The 20,522-nt window shown below is 30.8% G+C and overlaps 2 protein-coding genes across 7 annotated transcripts in view; one reads left to right on the top strand and one right to left on the bottom strand.

Annotated features, from left to right (window-relative positions):
• Positions 1-20,522, bottom strand: part of LOC128394044 (pyrokinin-1 receptor-like) — a 58,425-nt gene that overhangs the window by 19,836 nt on the left and 18,067 nt on the right. The window contains exons 2-4 of one of the 6 annotated variants that reach the window (XR_008326299.1): positions 17,238-17,492; positions 15,594-16,027; positions 14,742-14,975 (exon numbers count right to left, since the gene is read on the bottom strand). Coding sequence is in view for 4 of the 6 variants with exons in the window: in XM_053354278.1 (XP_053210253.1) it covers positions 17,110-17,492 (383 nt within the window). In the remaining 2 variants the exon portion in view is untranslated. The other 5 variants (XM_053354280.1, XM_053354279.1, XM_053354282.1 and 2 more) reach the window with 5 other exon arrangements.
• On the top strand, positions 148-14,404 carry LOC128394045 (uncharacterized). The gene is made up of 6 exons (XM_053354285.1): positions 148-515; positions 645-827; positions 2,302-2,621; positions 13,499-13,669; positions 13,748-13,981; positions 14,072-14,404. The coding sequence occupies exons 1-6, from the start codon at positions 340-342 to the stop codon at positions 14,389-14,391; spliced, it is 1,404 nt and encodes a 467-aa protein (XP_053210260.1). The 5' UTR covers positions 148-339; the 3' UTR covers positions 14,392-14,404.

Raw genomic sequence — 20,522 nt, 5'->3', positions numbered from 1 at the left:
TTCTAATTGATCGAGTCTATTTTCTAAATCAGATCAACTAATCTAATCGACCTTGTAATTCATTAAACTTTGCTCATGCTCTCAACTATTTCATGGTAACTCTCAATTTCTTTGATTTCATTTGATGAATATAATTCACTAGAATAATAATCATGGTCAGTGATAAGAATCCATGATGACGAAAAACAGTAAAATATTTAATTAAATGTGGTCAATCAAATGGTGATAATGGTCATCCAATAGAGATCGTTGATAGCGGTCAGTGTTTAATTGTTCAAATTTAACATTTTTATCAATTGTTTTCGTGGTCAATTGATTGATCATCTTAATCGTCTCATCATGGCGATGGTATTATTTTTAAATCGAGGTTCATTTCAACCTGAAGATATTCACATTTCCGATTCCCATATAACGGAAGACACTTTAGTGACCTTCGTTGATTTTATTCCAGGAGTCGTCGAAAGGACCTGTTCAGCGGCCATGTCACACGGAGCAGTTAAATATCATTCTTACAGGTCAGTTGATAAGCTAATTCATTCCGATCAATTGAAATTCAATCCAAATGATTCTCAATTGTCTCTTGTATCCTTTTACATGATAATCACCGAATGGATTTCATTATTATTCGTGAACTGACCTTTCAGAAGTTTAATCGAAATGGCCAATAAATGGTTACAACGTAATCCAGAGTGGAAAGTGTTTAATTGTGAGACTGTATTGTTATTATATAAATACAACGATATTAAAAACTGTAATGAGTTACGTCCAAATGATTGTTGCTTTTACATCTCAGGATCAGAACGGACAAATGTCCTTAAGGGATTAAGGTAAGTTGAAGATCAAGACCAAACCATTGACCATTGGTCAGTAAGATAATCTATTAATACATATAACTATCGTTGTGTAACTTGACCACTTGATCTTAATGTTAAATGTTGTTATAAGTTTGTTGATTGTTGACTTGGATTGAATATCTTACTTGTGATGATATTTTCTCATTTGTTTTGATTACCACTTTTACTATAATTAATTGTTGTTATTTGGTTAATTGTAATAGTAGCTATGCTCAAGAATAACATAAATAACTTAATTATTTGCTTAGATCATTTTAATCAAGATTAATTATCTTAATTTCAACTAAGGATTTGGTAACTTTATTTACTTGTATTTCTGGCTAATGATTAGCTTTTCATTATTATCTTTGGATTGAGTTACTTAAGTGAATTAACTTAATTGTTGCTCTTAATTTACTTTGCTCTCATGTTAATGTAATCACTTTCTATGATTATTGTTCAACAATCAACAATAATTAACAATCATCATTTTCTGACCAAGTTAGTTAATCAAGTTAATTATTTCGAGAATTTTTTTTTCATGTTGATTATTATCATTAAGTTTTTCTTTCTGATTGTTATGAATTAATAAATAATTGATTTTTGATCACTTGAGATTTGAGTGTTGTCATGAAATTTACATTATTAGTTCAATTCTACATTCAATTAATAGGAAACTCCCAGAGTTTCATGATAATCTCATCATGATCTGAATAATTTCAACTATTTTTGTCTCTTGTTTAGTTTAATTTCAACTGAATTAAAAATCACTGATCTACATTTGCGTGATTACCTTTTGTTTCATGTTGTATCTCATTGTCTTTTGGGTTGAGTGATGTCCAGTTTGTCAGAACTGACCAGTTGACCAGACAAAGTTTTTAGACTGTAATCAAAGTTTTCTTTCCCTATCGATTGGAAATTTTATTAATTCTGTTTTTTTTTCACACTATCGATTATGTAATTACAAATTAATCTCATTTTACAATTTATCATTAAAATGAACAATGTATTTATTGATTGGTCACTAAATCAATTGGTCAGTGTGATTATGTGTCAAGTGGCTAGTCTAGTAGATTAGAGTAATTAACATTATGCTCACACAATTAGAGTCAAACTGATTTATTATAAAGGATTAAATCAATCATTTCATATGATTTACCTTGAATATTGATTATTAGAATTGTTTTATTGGATAATTTAACCTGACAATTAGTTTATCATTGTGAGAATCAACAAAAACAACAGCAACTAATTATTGTGATTGGTTTAATTTCATCATTTTTGCTAATGAGGATTTTTATGAAATTACTATGGTAACGGTAACATCTATTGAATATGAATTATGTTTGACTTAATTGTTGTACTTGACCTTATTTCAAGGTTGATTCTTTGGAAATGATTTATGGTCAGTTCCGGTCAACAGTAAGAATTATATTCTGAGTTTTTTTTCTCAATTTTGTTCGTATAGATTATGGATAAAACTGAGAAAACGGTCAATTCGTCGACATGGTTCATGTGAATACCAAGAATTAAACTACACTGACCTTGTTCCAGAGATCGACGAGAAAGGAGCTTTTGCCAAGCTTCACGATCTAATCGAACAGGCCAACATTTTAATTCGAAAAGAAGAGATCCAAGGTCGGATCATTTCAGTCGAAACTGTTACCTACGAAGCGAATACCGATTGGAAGATCGATCCAGACGCTACATTATCGGCACTTTCCACGAAAAAACTATTCATTCTCAGAATTTTCTACGAAGAGGGTTTACCTTTACAGGAAGAAATTGGTAAGTATATCATGAGAATATTATTCGAGGAAGAGATAAAGTTAATATAATAAAAAAAAGTTCTAACTAGAAAAGAAATAACCTTCGATTCGATAATAATAACATTTCTTTTTGTTTCTTGTTTTCTTTTCATCTTCCACCTTAACATTTTGTTCATTCAATTTTGTTGAAACTTTTCTCATGAGTTCCCTGAAAATAGAAACACACCCAAAGTAAAATATCATGAATAGAATTGAAACTCACCCAACAACCTATTCAGGATTAATCTCAAATATCAAGAGACCAAGTTAATGATAATCAACATGATAGCACGATAATAATTTACTATCAAAAAGTTTTTTTCTCCAACAACAGATAAGATTAGAAATCACATCTAATAAGAATTGACCCTTGGTCAAGGAGTAATTTCCCCTGCCCCATATTTTGATTGATGATAATAACTTAAGTATAAAGTGTAACCTTGATGAAGATTTTTTTTCCTCCTCCACTTTTTATACGATGAACAACATTAACTGGACAATTTGAAATTGATTACATTGAATTGAAAGCTTGACCAAACCCTTAATGTCCATAAGTGTCCAGTTTATTGTTTCTGTCCATGTGATAATAATAATAACATGTGAATATAACTCTGATTTTCTGATGATTCAGCTCTTCGGGTAATTGTTATCGGTTGAGCCTAATTCAGTTCAATTTAATCTTGACCACTCTCCCCACTCCACCCAAACCATTTCCACCAATACCCTCAATTAATTGATTTAATTATCATCCTCTTCTTGCTGATTATTACTCACCATTAAGGGAGGAGACACACCCGCCTCCCTTTGGGTAACCTTATATGTAATTTTCATCAATCTGCTTCTGTCTCATCATTATTTTCATCATAATTAATGACAATCAAGTGATAATCATGATAATAGTCGAATGATTATTTTGAAATGATTTTATTAACATTAGTTTACTTTTACTTAATTGTATCAATTTTTTTCTGATTCCTGAAGATGATCAAGTTAATTTAGTACTCAGGTAGATTAATCCCCAATCAACAGTGGTAATTTTTCTGAAGCCAATTGATTGTTTTTTGAGTAAATTTTGACTCATTTTGAGGAATCAAAATATCGTCAAAAAAATAATTTATTCAAAAAAGCTCAACAGAATTAGATCTTTATAAAATTTTTTTAAATGCAAGCTCAGACAAATTTTCAACTGAATCAACTTGATAGAGTTATTTCAAATTCTGTGAAGAATATTTAATTTGATATTTTTGGCTTTGATTTAGGCACTAGTAGAGTATTAAGATTTGAAAGTGGAAAGTTAGAAAAATATATAGTAAATAACAATTTCATTTGAATGAGATCAGTGATATGCAGATGTAGATTATAAAGATACAAAAATTTCAAAGTGTTCGATACTAGAAACGGATAAGATTCGAGAACGGAAATTGATAAGATTCTGATGATAAATAAATATTGAAATATGATATAATAAATTTGATAAATTGATTCTTCTAGTGTATATGAACTAGGAATATTGAATATTGGTAACTCTGGACGGCGTCTTTTCTTTTACTAATCAAAGATCAACTTCCATATTTTCTTCTTGGGTTGATGATGGCATTTCAATATTTTCGATGGCTTGACATAGATCTTCATCCAACTTTTCAGATTCTCGATTAAGCACTGGTTCGAATTCCATTAAAATAGGCTCACATGTAAACATTGAGAAAGATTTATTTCCATTTGTTTGCTCAGAAAAAAAACTCGATGTTGAAAGATTATTCGGAGATCCTTTGTCTGAGACCATTTCAATATTGTCGTCATCGATACTCGAGTTTCCAACATTTTCAAGGATTTTTGTTTGACTGGATAGAAGATCTTTGACAGGAAGTTGAATTTTTGTTTCAACAAGAATGGTGATTGATTCCATTTTCTAGAGAAGATCAAAAATCTGAATTAGTTTTCATATGAGATAGGCAGCGAATTCAAGCGAAATTAAGCTTAATTGAGCTCTAAAAAAAGCTAAATGCCTAATCAAAGATTTGAATCTTATTCCATTTAATTAGAAAGGTCCAGAATTAAATTGGTCAAAATCATTGGAGTAATTAACACATAATCATTTAGAAATTCAGATTGATCAACAATCTAAAAAGGAAAAATCTTGTAAGAGAAAATGAAAACAAATAGAAATGTAAACAAAAGAATCTGACAAAAACATTCTAACCTCAAGCTTTTTTTCAAGTGATAAATTTCTATTTGAATTTTTAGTATCATAATCTCTTTCTTTTCACAAAGATTCTTCTCTTTCTCAGATTTTCTTTAAATTCTGATTCTAACAATTAGTTCATCACTTGAAAATCAAAAAATTAGATAAATATCACGAAAAGGAAAGATGAAAGAAAATTGAAAAGATATGAAAGAGTTGAGAGAGATGAAAAAACTCACTTACCTTTTTTGTTTTGATGTTGATGTTTGCACAATTTTTGTCTATTTTAATATGGAAACGAAATTTTTGTTTGAAATTGATCACTAGAATTTAGTAGAATTCACAATGATTTGATTATTTGATCAAATTCGATGAAAAAATTTAGCGAAATGAAACACAAAATGAAAAAACGATCCGGTTGAAAAAGTCACTTCTTACGTTAGAAAGCTTTTTTTGTTCTATTCTGACGCGCTTTGAAACTCTTCACAAATTACATAGAAATTGATCAATAAGATAATCGTTCTTATTCTGATAATGAAAATCACGACTTTTAGCCAAGATGAACTTTGCACTGATATCAGAAATTCTAACCATCGAATTATTCTGAGAAACACTTTGAACTTTTTTTATGTTGACCAATGGAAAAACAAAATCTCCGGTGAATCCTTGAAATGAGATATTCACAATTTGAGTTGAGATCCTACGACACCAGAAAAAGAACTCGGATCTACATTCGATGATTCGGTCAATAATGAAATAAGATCCATCGGTTGTCTTGATTTTTGAATCATCTCTTTTTCGCTTTTCACTATAAGATACACATGAATATCTTTTTCCATTGAATTTGATGGTTTTCAAAAACTTGAAATGACAAAGATCACGAATCTGGACAATATTCAATGATCTTAGAGACTCTGATATTTCATGTATTTCAAGTGGAATCGCTGGATCCAAGATCTCGGTGAAATGATCTTTTTCTTGAGGGATTTCGAATAGTTTTTTTTCGCGCGATGAAAGATTCCATTGATTGACTTTAGTCATTTTCTCGTTGTAAAGATGAAAATCAGCCATGAAAAAACGTAGAAGAGATGGTCCAATGTTCGTGAAACGGTGAACTTTCTTTTTTATATAGCCCATATGATCTTCCAAAGGATAAGACGATACTTTTGAATTTGGACCTAGATTCTTGAAAGATTCTGATAAATGTGATAAAATGTGTAAGTTGTACGAAAGGAAGTGACTACCATAAAGCAAAACACAACCATGTTGAAACTCGGCCACAAGGTTGTCCAATTCTGATTCGACAGAATCTGATCCTTTTCCAGTGTGAGCAATATAATAGATTCTTGCAAGTACCAATATGTGGTTACGGTAGCTCTGTTTGAGTAGTCCACTCATTGACGGAAAGAAAAAATAAGCTAGAAATGAATCAAATTCACTGCTTTTCCAATATCGTATATGTTCCAGACTTCTTGGAGCTCTTGTAAATTCGGTCGGAACTTTGATTGAAACTAATCTTTGGCTGAGCTCTGATGTGAAACTGTTCCGATCAACTCGTCGTGCGAAAGGATTTTTTTCATTATTATTCAAAATTCCTCTCATTAATATATTACGAAAAACACCAAGACTAATACTGTGCATGGGTTCGACAGCAATTCCCTCGACAATGTCAAAATCATCGAGAATTAGTAATGGAGATATTCCATTCAAACCTCCGAATCGAGGATTCTGTGAAGCAAGATTCTGATTATTCCTTGATAAAAAATCTTTGAATAGAATAAAGTCATTTCGTGATCTTTTCAGGTTTCGAGTTTCTTCTAGAGTTTGATTCGGAAAAAGTCGAGCATTTCTTATAGTCGAAGCCTGTATCAGGCACCAATCACACCCTTGTTTGTGATTGAATTGCTTCACATTCCTTAAATATGCTCGCATTGGAGCATCAGCAATTAATGAAATCAGATGGAAAGTTGCTTTTTCAATTATCCCATGGATATTTTTCCATTCAATTGGTTCACTTGATAATTGGCTCAATTCGTCAGCTATCGGGCCTAGATAACATTCAACAGGTGGCTTTTGTCTTCCAACAAACAAACCTACTAGTAGAAAATATTTTCTCCGGAACTTTAGTCTCATCTCATTTATCGAAATGAATATTGGGAATATTTTTTCTTGTGAACTTTTGAAAGTTGAAATCTCATCAGCATGTATTGTCAAAGTTAATTTCTTTATATTAGAATTTTGACTTTTTTCTTTGACTTTTTTTGCTAAAAGACAATTTGAAATTTCGTATTTATCTTGTTGATCATTTATCCAGCACGTATCGGGTAGACTAGACAGAATCTTTTCCAACTGAGGCTTGAGAGGAAGATGAAAGAAATATTTTCCTTCTTGTATTTTCAAAGGATACAACCTTTCATCGCAGAGATATTGTTCACAATTTTCCGCTTCACTATCAAAAGGGCCATGAGAATGGCCATTTTCACATAGAATGTAGATGTTTGACACAATTTTCTTTGATTCTTTATCCCAAAAGTTCCTCAAACTGGGTAGTAAATTCTTGTCACTTGAAAATCTATCAATCCAACAATTGAACAAATTAACAACCAATTCAGCTGCACGTAAACTTAATCTTCCACTGGACAACATGGTGAGAAAAATCAGATCGGAATAATCTTTGCGACTTGGACCAATTTTTCTAATACCATTTGAATCAGAAAAAGAATCACTTTCTGTTTCATTGGAAGAGGTTGAATTAACACTGGTTATCTCTGAAGATTCACTAACACTTGAATCACTTGATTCATAATTAGGTAGATGAAAAACGTAAAGCGATTGTTGATACGAGTGATCTCTACGCTCACTCCGATCACAATTGTAATTTCTTATCATTAAAATTAATTAATCTAATTTGATGAAGAAAATTAGTAATAAAAAAGATTCTAATTTATTTATTAATACAATTAAAAATTGTAAATATTTAAATAGAATGGAAGAGAAGAGAAAGAAAAGAAAAACAAACAAAGGAAACAGGAAATGATTAAAGAGAAAAAAAAATATTCTCTTATCTCCCCGGAAACGGTTTCCATGACAACCAAACAAATTCTATTCGATTGACCAATAGAAATTGATTAAAAAGTTCTTTTTTATTCAATTTCCTTTTTTGATTTGATTATCTAATCAATGTTCAATTTCCTTTTAATTTGTTTTAAATTGTAGAGAAATTTTATTTTAGTGTTTATTTGTGTTTTTAAATGAACGTTACTCTCTCAAATAAAAGAAAAGTGTATTGTTTTAACTTGAGAAAATTCTGGTCAAGAAGAAAGACTCAAATTCGTAATCAGTGTACGATTTTCGGCTGTCTCTTTAAATTGAAAATGAACGAAAAGCTTTTAATCGCTCTTGTGAAATTGAAAACTCCTGGATTGAAGGATAAAATGACTCCAATCATTTTCAAAGTTCCAAAAGATAAATTACCAACTGATTTAAAGTTCCAGGAAAAACATATCGACAATCTCGTGATAATTTCATTACCTGAATGTAAACCTTTTCCTGCTCTTATTGTGGCTGGTGGTGGTAAGTATTCAAGTGATTAAATTAGACTATTTCTAGATTCTTATTCTGTTTTCTTACCATTCAATCAGAGGATTCTCCAGATCTTTTCAAGAACTACGATACCTTCATTAGTACGACAAAGTTGCCTCAAGTTGAAAAGTGTTACACAAATTTATTCACGATCGATAATATCAATGTTGAAAGATCAAATTCTAAAAGTTTAATTGGATTACCTTCTGAAGAATTTGATAAAATTCTGGACACAATGGAAAAACTCAAGAAAAAACAGAAACTAGAGAAACCAAGAGAAACCGGATCAAGGGTAGTTACAAGATCAACGAAACCAATTACTAGCTCTACATCAAAAAATGTTCCGATTTTATTGGATCTTTGTACTGATGATTCTCGACAATCTTCTGGAGAAAAAGAATCAAGTGATCGGGTTGAGAAGAAAAGATCAAATTCTGGAGATGTACAATCTGAATTTAGCCTCATTCCTCTTCGAGATGCTGTTGAAGATGTGCTACCGAGTTGCAAAAAATTCGCAACAGAAACATTCAAGGTCATTAAGACTCTTGTAGAAAATGTTTTCCATAGTCAAGAATTGCCTAAATTAGCAGTTAAAACATCCAAGAAAGAAGATCCAATAAGACAAATTTACGATATTCCAGATAAAGATGCGACTTTCGAAGAAGATCAAATCGTTTTTCTAGAGGGTGTTTTTCCGCTCACCTCGCGAAAGTATAAAAAAGCCATGGATGCTAATAATCTTGTCAAGGATATTGAACCTTCAGTTGTGTTGAATAATATTATTAAATATGCTTTTCCAAGACATTGGATAATCGGTGTAACACTTAGAGGTGCTGGTGGAAATAAATCGCTCATTTCTATTTGGAACTATCATAACCCACTTAAATCTCCATGTGAAGGATCCTTTGAGAATGGCTTGGGTGATACTCGATTAAACGCTCTATTCAGTAAGTTGGAATTTCGAATTTATTAAATATCAAATATCAATTAATCTTTATTCAATCTTCAATTAATTTTCAGCTCATGTTATGCGAAAATCGAATCGTAAATCTTATGATCGTGTGGTTGAGAAACATTTCAATTCAATTCTGGCTAAATCACTTCATTATTATCGACAAAAGTATTCAATAAAAAAGACAAGAAGAGAAAAGTTCATGGAAGAATATAGTGAATCAGATTCAGATTTCGACTCCGAGGATGAATTTGATGAAGAAATTTATGATAGAAAGATTGATCTTTCAATTCCTAAAGAAAGATTGCAAACCGATGAAGATCCAGAAGATCCTATATTCAAATCTGAAGATGAAGGGAATGTTGATCCATCGGATTCTGTCAACGTAGATCATGATGATGGAAAAGATTCAACTATCGGTGAAAAAGCTCCCTCTGGTTGTTCAACTGACCATGATGACAATCTCTTTCATAATCCTCTTGACGATGAAAAATTGGATTTACCCAGTCCTTCTAAATTTCTTGACAAGCGACCAGTAGAAAAGGATAAAAATCCACAAGAATTTGATACCGTTCCGTCAAACGAGGTTGAATCTATTGAAGAAACTGTTCCGGCTAATGTTGAGTATTCTGAAAATTCAACCGAAGATGAGCCTAAACAAAGTCAACAAACTGCTGAAGACAAAAACGAATTGGAAAAAAATCCTGAATCTCAAAAAAAATCTGATCCAAACGAATCACTTAGAGACGATGATGATTCAGGTATGATGGATTTATCTTCATGCTCATCCAGTAAAGCTGAATCAACAGCAAGTGCTTCCAAGAAAAGAGCTAGAACCTTATCTTCTTATTTCATCAGAGATGTTAAAAGATCTCGGTTATCTGAAAAATATCCAGAAAATGAAAAACTCGAGGAAAGTTTGAAACAGAATCAATTTTCTGCTCATTCTGGAATATTCAATGAAGATCCCGAGGCAATAGAAAGTTGTTCTGACAAAGAATCAAGTGTTCAGCAAGAACCAATTATTGTTAATTTCACACAAGCAGTGCCTCTTCAGTGTTCATCACCCAAAGAGAAAAGCTCAAATAGCAATGAGACTGGAGCTGACGTGGAACTCGAAAAAACTTTGGATCACCAGGAGTTGGTCAAAGATAAAGTCGAAAAGAATCAAGAATCAGATTCTGACGAAGGACCGATGTCAGAAGAAGAGTTGAAATTATTACAACGACTACAGAAAAAAAGCCAAAAAAAGTACATCAAGAGTTACATGTAAGAAAATTGCAACGAATCTCCGATTTCTTAATCATTGACTTTTTTCAAAATTTTGAATTTCATTTTTTTCCAATTTAAAAATTTTTTCGTAATCAATCTAAATTTGCAATAGTCACATTTTTTTCTCATTGGATCATAATTTTTTTTGCAATTTTTTTATAACCAATGATAACCAATTAACCACTGATTTCTAATGCAGCAATTTTTGTCTTCCCCCTTTGTGGATCAAACTGAAAATATTTGTAATAAAAAACTAGAAATTTATATTTCCGTTTCCAGGATCATTTTCTAGAAGAAAATTTTCCAGTTAAATACAAATCACTTTGATTCAGTTTCTCAGTATGTGCTAAATTATTCATTATGAAAGGTTCAAAAATTCGTAAGTATTCAACAACTCCATCATCACAATCTCAATCAAAAAAAGTGAAAAGATCTCTTGAAATTGAAAGTGATGAATTTCCTTGTTCTTCATCAAATTTCAGAAAGCCTGAAAATGGTGAAAAAACTACTAAAAAAGTGATTGCTTCTCGAGCTATTCTTTCACCAGTAAAAGTTTTGTCGAAAAATTCTTTAATCCGTGATTCTTTCAACAAAGATCTTTCTCTCACCAACCGAAGTTTATCTAAATCATATACAACAGTAATTGAAAAGGTATCGGAGTCTCAACCAACCATGCAAACGAGTCAAGAATCTGATGATCAAATATGTGTTTTGTTTTTTCCACTTCTACTGGACTCCTGTTACAAGCAGATCAAGATTCTGATATTTTGCAAAGTTAATAATTCACAGTTTCTTGAATTCGGTTTCAATTTACCTTTTTCAAACTATTTCGACTCGTCTGAGAATTTGTTCGAAATAGATCTTGGTCCAAACTCATACATCGGACAGATTGTTGCTACTGGTGGTGAGTTTATACGTAAATTTCCTTGTTGATTTCTGTCTAATTAGTCCCTTTTCCATATTTTAAAGGAAATCAACGAAAACTGAAAGAAGTTTTTGTTTCAAATATCGAGACGAATCCTTTTTGGAATGGTTGTTCGAAACCAATTGGAAGTCATAGCTTGATATTTAGATTGAAACATTGTCCATTGAAAGATAAGAATCAATGCCCTTCTCCAAAAGTAATCAACGATGATGAATTAGATTCCATTATTCTACGCGTCGAATCTTTGTCGAAGAAAGAAATTCAAGTTTCTGAGAAAAATCAATTGGATCCGATTGATAAAGAAACTGACTCATCTCAAAATGATAAAACTCAAACTGTAAATGAATATGAAGATACAGATATTCTCGAATGTCCAAAGAAATCGAACAATCAACGACATGATTCGAAACAAGTAGAAAAACATTCTAATGATAATGAATTCATGGTTATTCAAGATGAAAAGTTATTGTTGAATAAGATCACAGAAAGTTTGAATGATTTAGCAGATAAGAAGAAACAAATTAGCCGTTTCGATTTAAATGGTTCGCTCATTTCTGAACTGATAGACGTTGTCAAAGATATGCAAGATCTTTGGATACAAAAAGAGAATCTTCGAAAAGATAAAAAGATCAAGGTTCCTTTGAAAGATGCGACAAGTAAATCGAGAGATCGAATATTCTTAGAAGGAAAAATTGAACTAGATATTCATAAATATAAGGAAGCTTGTAAAAGATCAAAACCAAACAATCCATGTTCTCTCGCGTATCAGATCATCAGTATCGCTTTCCCAGAGCAATATCTCAAGAATATTACTCTTGGAAAAAAATACTACGATGATGCTGAATTGGATCAATTTCTGGAAATGCGTGAAAAAGATCAGGAAAAAATTCCTCTGTGTTGCGCGTGGGGATTCAAAGATCCATTTAACTTTCCATTCGATGGTGAATTTGATTCTACTCGAGGCTTAGAACGCGTTCAATTTTTCATCGGTTTGTAGACTTTTTTCTTTCCCTTTGATCTTTTACTTCTGATCTTATATATTTTTGTTTATTTTCTAGCTCACATTTTTCGAAAATCTGGTATCATGGAATTTGATAAAAATTCAGAACAAAGTGTTCGTGAAAGAATCGGGAAAGAAATGAGTGCGAAAAATACTCTTTATCAAAAGAACACGATCAAAGAAAATGAATCAATCCAGGAGACTCAAAAATCGCAGATAAATTTTCTTGAAGATTGGGACGATGAATATCTTCTAGCTTAATTTAAATCTATTATATGAATAATCAATGATTAAATACTTGAATCCTTTGTGAATGTTGACGAATTTCTGATATTTTTGAATAAAAAACGTTCAAAATTGACTCAAAATTGAGCTTAATTTTGCTTCAAAAAACAATCAATTTTTAGTAAAAACCATTCAAAAACTTTTGAATCAAAATTTACTAAAAGTGCAAATTACGTCAGTTTTTTTTACTCAATTTTGATTCAAAACTGTTGATTGGGTCTGAATCAGGATGAAGCATAAATCTAATCAGATTAACTATTGATTATGGACAAAACATAAATTGCTTTCAAATTACAATAATGTTTAACTTCCGCTTCCTTATTAACATTTCATGTAGTATGATTTTGATTATGAGCATTTCCGATTGACATTGAATCATTGATTTCCATCCCATAGACAATTTTTGCCATGAATCATTTACATGATTCATGATATGACATGAACCATGAAATATCAACCCATCATCTGAGTTATATTCAAGCTCTGATTACCTTTGTTTTTTTATTCTGTTACCTGACCCACCCAACTACTTATCCCACCGTTGACATTGACACAGTTTCTCATTTTTTTATTGATGATTTGGGTGGACAATTATGATAGAAAACAGTTTAATTATCTTAAATTGACTAATTGTTCGTTAATTATTTACTTTCCTTTAGATATTATTGATTTTGTGCCAAGACATTTATCTGGTGGTGGGTTTTTCAAGCGACCCAAATTCGAATCTTATACTGATGTAATGTCCAGAGCCTCTCACTGGCTATCTCAGAATAGACATTTGAACTATCGAAATGCCCAATCAATTGATATCAAATTGAGTATTAAATCATGTAAATTAGAATGTTCCAATTTTCGAAAATTTATTAGTTTCAATTGCTCTCTAATTTTGCTCTTCTCTTTTTCTCCAGTAACATCGGTCAACACCAAGAATATGTACTTTACTGACTACGGAAGTTACATCAGAATTTTTCGAGTCTGTTGTACTAAATCATCTCGAATACTTGATAGATCATCGGCACAATCGAACAGAGTTATCTCTCCTATCCATTTATCTTCCAGGCTCTTTCTTCCGGTTCGTAAGAAAGACTCAATCGGTGCTATTCGAGAAAGATTCGAGGATTGGATTTTCAATGCAACGCAAGGTGATTAAGTCAGAACGCAATTTAGATCTAATGAAGGTTAGAATTTTAATTGTTAATAATATTCGTTTTCTTTTTGCTTTCTCTTTTCAGAAGCAAATGAATTGGATATTATATCGGAATTTAAGACTAATCGTCGGCTTCGAGTTCTAAGTGCTGAAACCATTTGTATGTTCTGTAAATCGGATGATGAAAGTCTCGAAGAATCAATTGAAGAGCCTTTTCATTATAATCGATTCGGGGCCAAAAATGGTTTTATTTTCATGATTTTCCGTTTTTATTTTGACTTTTCAAATGATACAATCGGTTCAATCAATGGATCGATAATCAAACAATCATCTTCATTGGAAAAATTGATCGAGAAAGTTTATCCTGATAAAACAATCGGAAGTCAAACTTGTATCGTAATGTAATCAAATGGGAAAAGCGCAATTCAAACCATTAATTGTAATAAAAATAACTAAAAACAAACACAAAAGTTTTGAAAAAAAAAGTTTACTAAACTAGAAACTTGTTAAGAATAAATTTAATTTAATACAATCAATTGATCATCTTGATAGTAGTTACAAACTTTAGAAATGATCATGAAAAGTTTTCATCTTGATTTTCAACTTTTTGTTTCGAATTTTAGTTCGGACGAAATCCACTAGATGGCGACACGTTCTCACTTAGAATTGACTAATTGTGGTGATTTAGTTTATTACAATCAAGAAAATAATTGATTATTAGCTAATCACAATTGAATGAGATGATGTTGTTTGATTATATTGTTTATAAAACTTTGATCCCGTAATTTTTTGTCAACTTTTTTACCTTTTGATGAAGTTGTTGTGATCAGTTAAACAATTAACTTTTTCTCGTCATAATCGTTCTGATATAATTTCTTGCGCTAATTGTTTTCCCCTTGATTGTTGTGTGATTAACTTTTGATTATGATCCATTATTGGTCAGCATGAGTTGATTTTATGGAGTAAAATCCTTTGTGAATTCAAAGTAACTGAAATGATTGAAAAAAAGGCGAAAAAAAGTTTTTTTTTGGAAAAAAATCAGAGCAAGTTAATCTAAAACAACTTTTAATTTTCTCGGACACTTAACTTGAATCATCCAAGCAATTAAACAGAAAATTAAGGAAAACAGAAAAGCAAAACAATACAAAGAAAATCATAATCAACAAATTGCAAATTCTAAAAGCAAACAATTAAAAATGAGCAAGCAAATAATCATGCAGAGAAAAGTGATCATCATGATTAACAATTAAATATGAGAACAAGTTAATTGTTGTAATACCATAAAGTCTGATCGGCTGATTACAATCAGAATTTTCTCCAACGATCAATAAGAACAATTTGTTTTCTTCAATTCGAGATGGAAGATCAAGGATTCAACGAACAGAAAGGAGAAAAGTTTGATGGACATTAGAACATTTTCATTTTGTCGGATTGAAATAATTCGAATAAGAAGAAAAACTTTGAGAGAGTGAGAACTTAATTCTCACTTCATATCGAATTCAGATATAAATGGAAAAAACGATAAACAATCAAGCCAACAATTAACGAGAACAATGGTCACAATAACAACAAGATGACAACATTAGAAAAAGTGTCAAAAAGATTACCTTGAACAGAAGAGATGAAATCGAACTTTTTTTTTCTTTTTTCTCTTTTTCTTTCTCGAACTCGAGCTCATATACTTGCGGCTTCCCTTTTAATTATCGGGCTTCCCAAATAGAGATAAATGATATAATAAATAATAGATGAAGCTAATTATCACTGGGAGTAAATAACAATCAATAATTATAAGGTAATAATGATAATCGAGTAGAAAAAAATTCTCAGAACAATTTTTTCCCTTCCAGTATCTTCATCTCTTCCTATCACCCATTTGAATCCACTTCAGATCCTCAGAAATACTGAAAATAATAATGATCATGACTCTGATTCTGATTCTAATTGGTGTATAAATCTATGAGTAATTCTGATAATCAACAATTGTGAACCGGAGTTAAGTCTTGTTGGATATTTGAATGGTTATCACTTCCATTACGGCAATCTAATGATAGATGATAAAGAGAAAAATAGATTTTAAATTAAATTAACGGTAAATTGTTTCGTTTTTTTTTATTATAATAATTAGTAAATTGTGGTTGCTTTTGGTTTATCCGTTGCATTAATCTTGCATCACAATGATTACAACAATCAACAGACATGATCAACTAATCAAAACAGGAATTTGATTTGATTTGGTTTGATTTTCAGTGTTTAAATTGAGATATTACAATCAAGCAGAATAAAAATTAATGGATAACAACAATCAAGGATATTTAAAGGATAAATTAGTTGATTGTAGGATTTGAAGGTTTAGAGATTAGTTAATTGTTGATTTAAATATTTGCTACTTTGAGATTTGATTGGAAAAATTAACATTTGGTTGATTAACTAACTCAATTTAATATAACTATTTTTTCATTTCTTTTTCTTTATCACAATTAGATTGCTGATTGTTTTCAATTGATTATGTTGTGGATGGTCTAGAATGTGAGAGAAAAATATGATTACTGGGCAATTAGTTAATTGCTAAATCTTTACATTAGATTATCTCTTTTTTACTCTTTGAACATCATTCATCTTATTCTGATTCAGTGTTATCGTTGAGATTTTTTCCCCTGTTCATGGTGACACTTGATCATTGAATAATATTCAGTTTGTTTCTGTAGTTTTGGATGATTTTTTTTCTTCCATCTCTCTGGTAGTGTTTTTTTATTTCTCTGTTGGTTTTTTGCTTCTTTGGACCAGAAAAACGATAAATTCTGGTTCTAGTGTTTCTCTGGTTCATATCATATGTAATTTTTTTGCTTTCGCTACTCTCAATTAGCTGGTGGTCATTGAATCGGTATTGGATAAACGATAGTGGGAGAGGAAAACAAAGGAACCAGGGAAATACATAGCAAACAACATGGTGTTCATAAGGAATGAGATAAAAGAGTGAGGATGATGAGGATCAAAGTCTAAAAATGTAATGATATATATAAGATGAAGATGAAGATGATTAATTGACTGTGAGCTGAATGATAATGATGATGATCCAAAGTGATCAAGAGTGAGAGTGAGAGTGAGAGAGGAAGGGAAGTGATCTCAGTGACGATTAAAGGATCCAGAAAATGAATCTGATGGGCCAATTATAATTTCAGTCTCTGGTCCCAGAGTTGATTTAAGAGTACTATTGAATCGTGATGATGATCGGGATCCACGGTTGAACTTACCCAGATCAGGTTCGGAGGCTGTTTTCCGACAACAAGAGCCAAGAGTCTCCTTGAAAGCGGAACGAAACTTGATTGACATTATACTGTACAGAACGGGATTTATGGTCGTACTAAGATAATAGGTGACCCCTGAAATGTAGGTCAACAGGTTGTAGATTATTATCTCCGCTTGAGTTGACCCAGAGGCATAAGTGGCCATCAATCTTTGAGCATGAAAAGGAGCCCAGCACATGAAAAATGCAACCACCACGGCGACTGAATAATCAGAAACAAATGAATGAAAAAAAAAGACAATAACATTATCAGAAATTGTGTCAAAATAAATGAGTAATCGTCTTGACTTGATTGTCCCAATGGGTTAACTTGTTCAATACAAGAACCAATTTCAAAACCTCTGGTTCATTTACTTGACTTTTTTCCCCTTGCAATTCAATTGAAAAACTGATGATACTGAATTCTGAATTATCGTCATCATCATCATGTCTTTTTCTGACACTTTTGTAATCACACTCGATTCCAATTCAAAGTTATCAGTCTTTTTTTCCTATTGTGTCGCAAACTTTTTGTTCAATGGTTATGATGATGGTGAAAAATAAAGTTCTGTTATATAAATTGACTGGAATTCAATGTGTTCATGATTATCATGGTATTCATATTGATAATATGATATTTTCTCTCATACTATTTTCATATTTTAAACATCAAATTTCAAACATTAATCATATTGTTATCACTTTTTATTTTTTTCTATTGGAATTGAAATACAATATATGTAATAATAATATAAACATGATTGAAATTTTGGTTCAATGATTTTCAGTCTAATATCCATTGAAATTTTCATGATTATCACAATTACGATTACGATTAGTCTGGATTATCATTTGTGATGATAAATTTTATTATTATCATTATAATTATTTGGATAGATTGGATAATGGGAAACAATTAGGATACCATTAGATTGATCAAATTGATAAACTGATAACTTGGTCAATTCCCAACTGGGCCATTGTTTTTACAATTGACCCATACAATTTGAACCTTACTGAACAATCAGTGTAACAAATAGATATCTAATCAACATCAACAATCAACCCAAATATGTCCAATTAATTGAACATGGGACTTGATTGACCCAATTTACTGACCAGCAACAAGACTGTGAATAAAGTTTTGTGTAAACAATAAGTGATTAGATTAAGTTAATTTTTCTGTTTTCTTGTTCCAATACATGATATTAGATGATCATGATAATCAACAAAACGAAACTTATATGAAACTTTTGGGAGTAAAAAGAGGAAGGAGAGAGAGAGAGAGAGAGAGAGAGAGAATTAATTAACTGATTAGAGTGATTAACTTAACCTGTGGACCCTTATAATCAATTTGTGCTGCGATAGTGGTTAAAGTTAATTGTAACAATCTGGTTGATCAGGAAATGCTCAGAAAAGTCTTTCTAACTGAATATGATAAATGATCATGAAAGGAAATATGATATTTTCATGGTAAAAAATAAAGGGTGGGAAATACTAACCCACCCTGTTAACACTTTAATAGTGAGCATATTAAGTTGATTGTTGCTATTGAACCATAAAATTAAGTAAATTGCAAATTGTTTATCATTTCATATTTGACCTACTTTTTTATATCTTGATGACAATTGAATTGAGATGATGCTGGTCTCATGTAGTACATGCTAATGGTTTGAGATAAATTAACATGATTAAATGATTGTTAGCTGTTAGTTAATCATTTTTTAAATTTTCTCAAAACTTTTCTAGACTAAAATATTTACAGCTAAGCAAAAGATTAATCAGATTAACTTTGATTCCTAATCCAAGGTGAACATGATAATGATTATGTGAGAATCATGGTGATTTATTGACAGAATTTTCAACATTTTCTTCAGCAATTAAATCTAATATATCCCTTGATTTAATATCGTCTCTCTCTCTCTCTCTCATTCCTTTAGCTCAATTATCATATGCAAGGTTAATTCAATTTGTGTCCTAATTTATTTCTCTGTCTTTTTTATTATCAACATCCCAGCCGATTGAATTGTAATCATGATGATTACAATTTATTATCATTTCTCATCATGAAACATGGATGATGATGATGTTAAATTGTCACCAATTGATTGAGTCTCTGTCAAAATGGTTAACCATCAAATTTGAAATCATTGAGATGATTACGTTGACTTTGATAATCATAAACTGTAAATGGTTTGAAATTAAATCAATTCACAATCAGATACAATTTTATCATGATCATAATCACCAACCATCATCATCATGATTTAATTTGATTGTTTATTATTATCACAATCATCGTAATACTTTTACTTTTTTTTGATATTCCAACAATCATAATAATATCTTATCGATCCATTAACCAGAATTGAAACAATCAATGATAACGATAAATATTGAACAATTGCTCATTAATATGGGATCACAATTAACTCCTTAAATCGTCAAATTGATAATAAATTAAATTGTTTCATTTGTAATTTGAATTTCCCTTTGATTTTCATGGTCAATTCATTGGGAATTCAAAATCTCAACTCAATTCAAACATAAGATTATAATTGAAACTATTATCATGTAAATTGTGTTGACTTAAAAATTTCATGATAAGTTAATGATTCAAGTTAATTGATTATCTTTCATAATCTGTTGATTATGATGAGAAGCAAATAAAAAACTGGGCAAATTCATTGCGATAGATTCAGTGTATCATGTAACCACATTTAGGGAATTGAATTTTGGATAAAAATATACAGACATTGGATAGAAATTGAATTTTCATGTGAATTTCTGATAACAGATAATGTATTTCATGATAGCGAAAAATTGAATGAACTGAGAGATTGAAGGAGAGAAGAAAAAATTTTCGATATTGAGTTTTATTGTTATTCGTATTGTGATATTACATTGGAATGGAACATTTTTTTCTTTCTATCATTTTCTTTTCTCTTTCTTCTCACATTCAAAGATTGTGAAAGATTATAGGTTATCAGAACTTTCGGTTAATCGAGTAAAAAAGGATTGAGAGAGAGAGAGAAAGCTGCGTTTGTATCATGATTTTCGGATGAAAATTTATCATCGTTTCCTTTTTATCTTCTATTATTATTTGGAAACTTTTAGTTACATAGAGAATTAGAATATTTATAAGATAATGTCGATCATTTTTGTCTTTTCTTTACAATTTTCAGAACTTTTATCGAATAAGAAAGTAACTATTTTTAAGATAATAGTAGTAAATAACATTGCATTCAGTTCT

Source organism: Panonychus citri, unplaced genomic scaffold (genome assembly GCF_014898815.1).
Source record: "Panonychus citri isolate SS breed McGregor unplaced genomic scaffold, ASM1489881v1 Contig00139, whole genome shotgun sequence".
NCBI classification, from domain to species: domain Eukaryota; kingdom Metazoa; phylum Arthropoda; class Arachnida; order Trombidiformes; family Tetranychidae; genus Panonychus; species Panonychus citri.
Note: the sequence above shows the minus strand (reverse complement) of the source record. Positions and strands in the feature narration are given on the sequence as shown.

Coding starts and splice junctions, on each gene's coding strand:
- LOC128394045 (XM_053354285.1), top strand. CDS start 340: ATGGCGATGGTATTATTTTTAAATCGAGGTTCATTTCAACCTGAAGAT. Junction 828..2,301: donor AATGTCCTTAAGGGATTAAG/GTAAGTTGAAGA, acceptor TTGTTCGTATAG/ATTATGGATAAAACTGAGAA. Junction 13,982..14,071: donor GATTTTCAATGCAACGCAAG/GTGATTAAGTCA, acceptor TTCTCTTTTCAG/AAGCAAATGAATTGGATATT.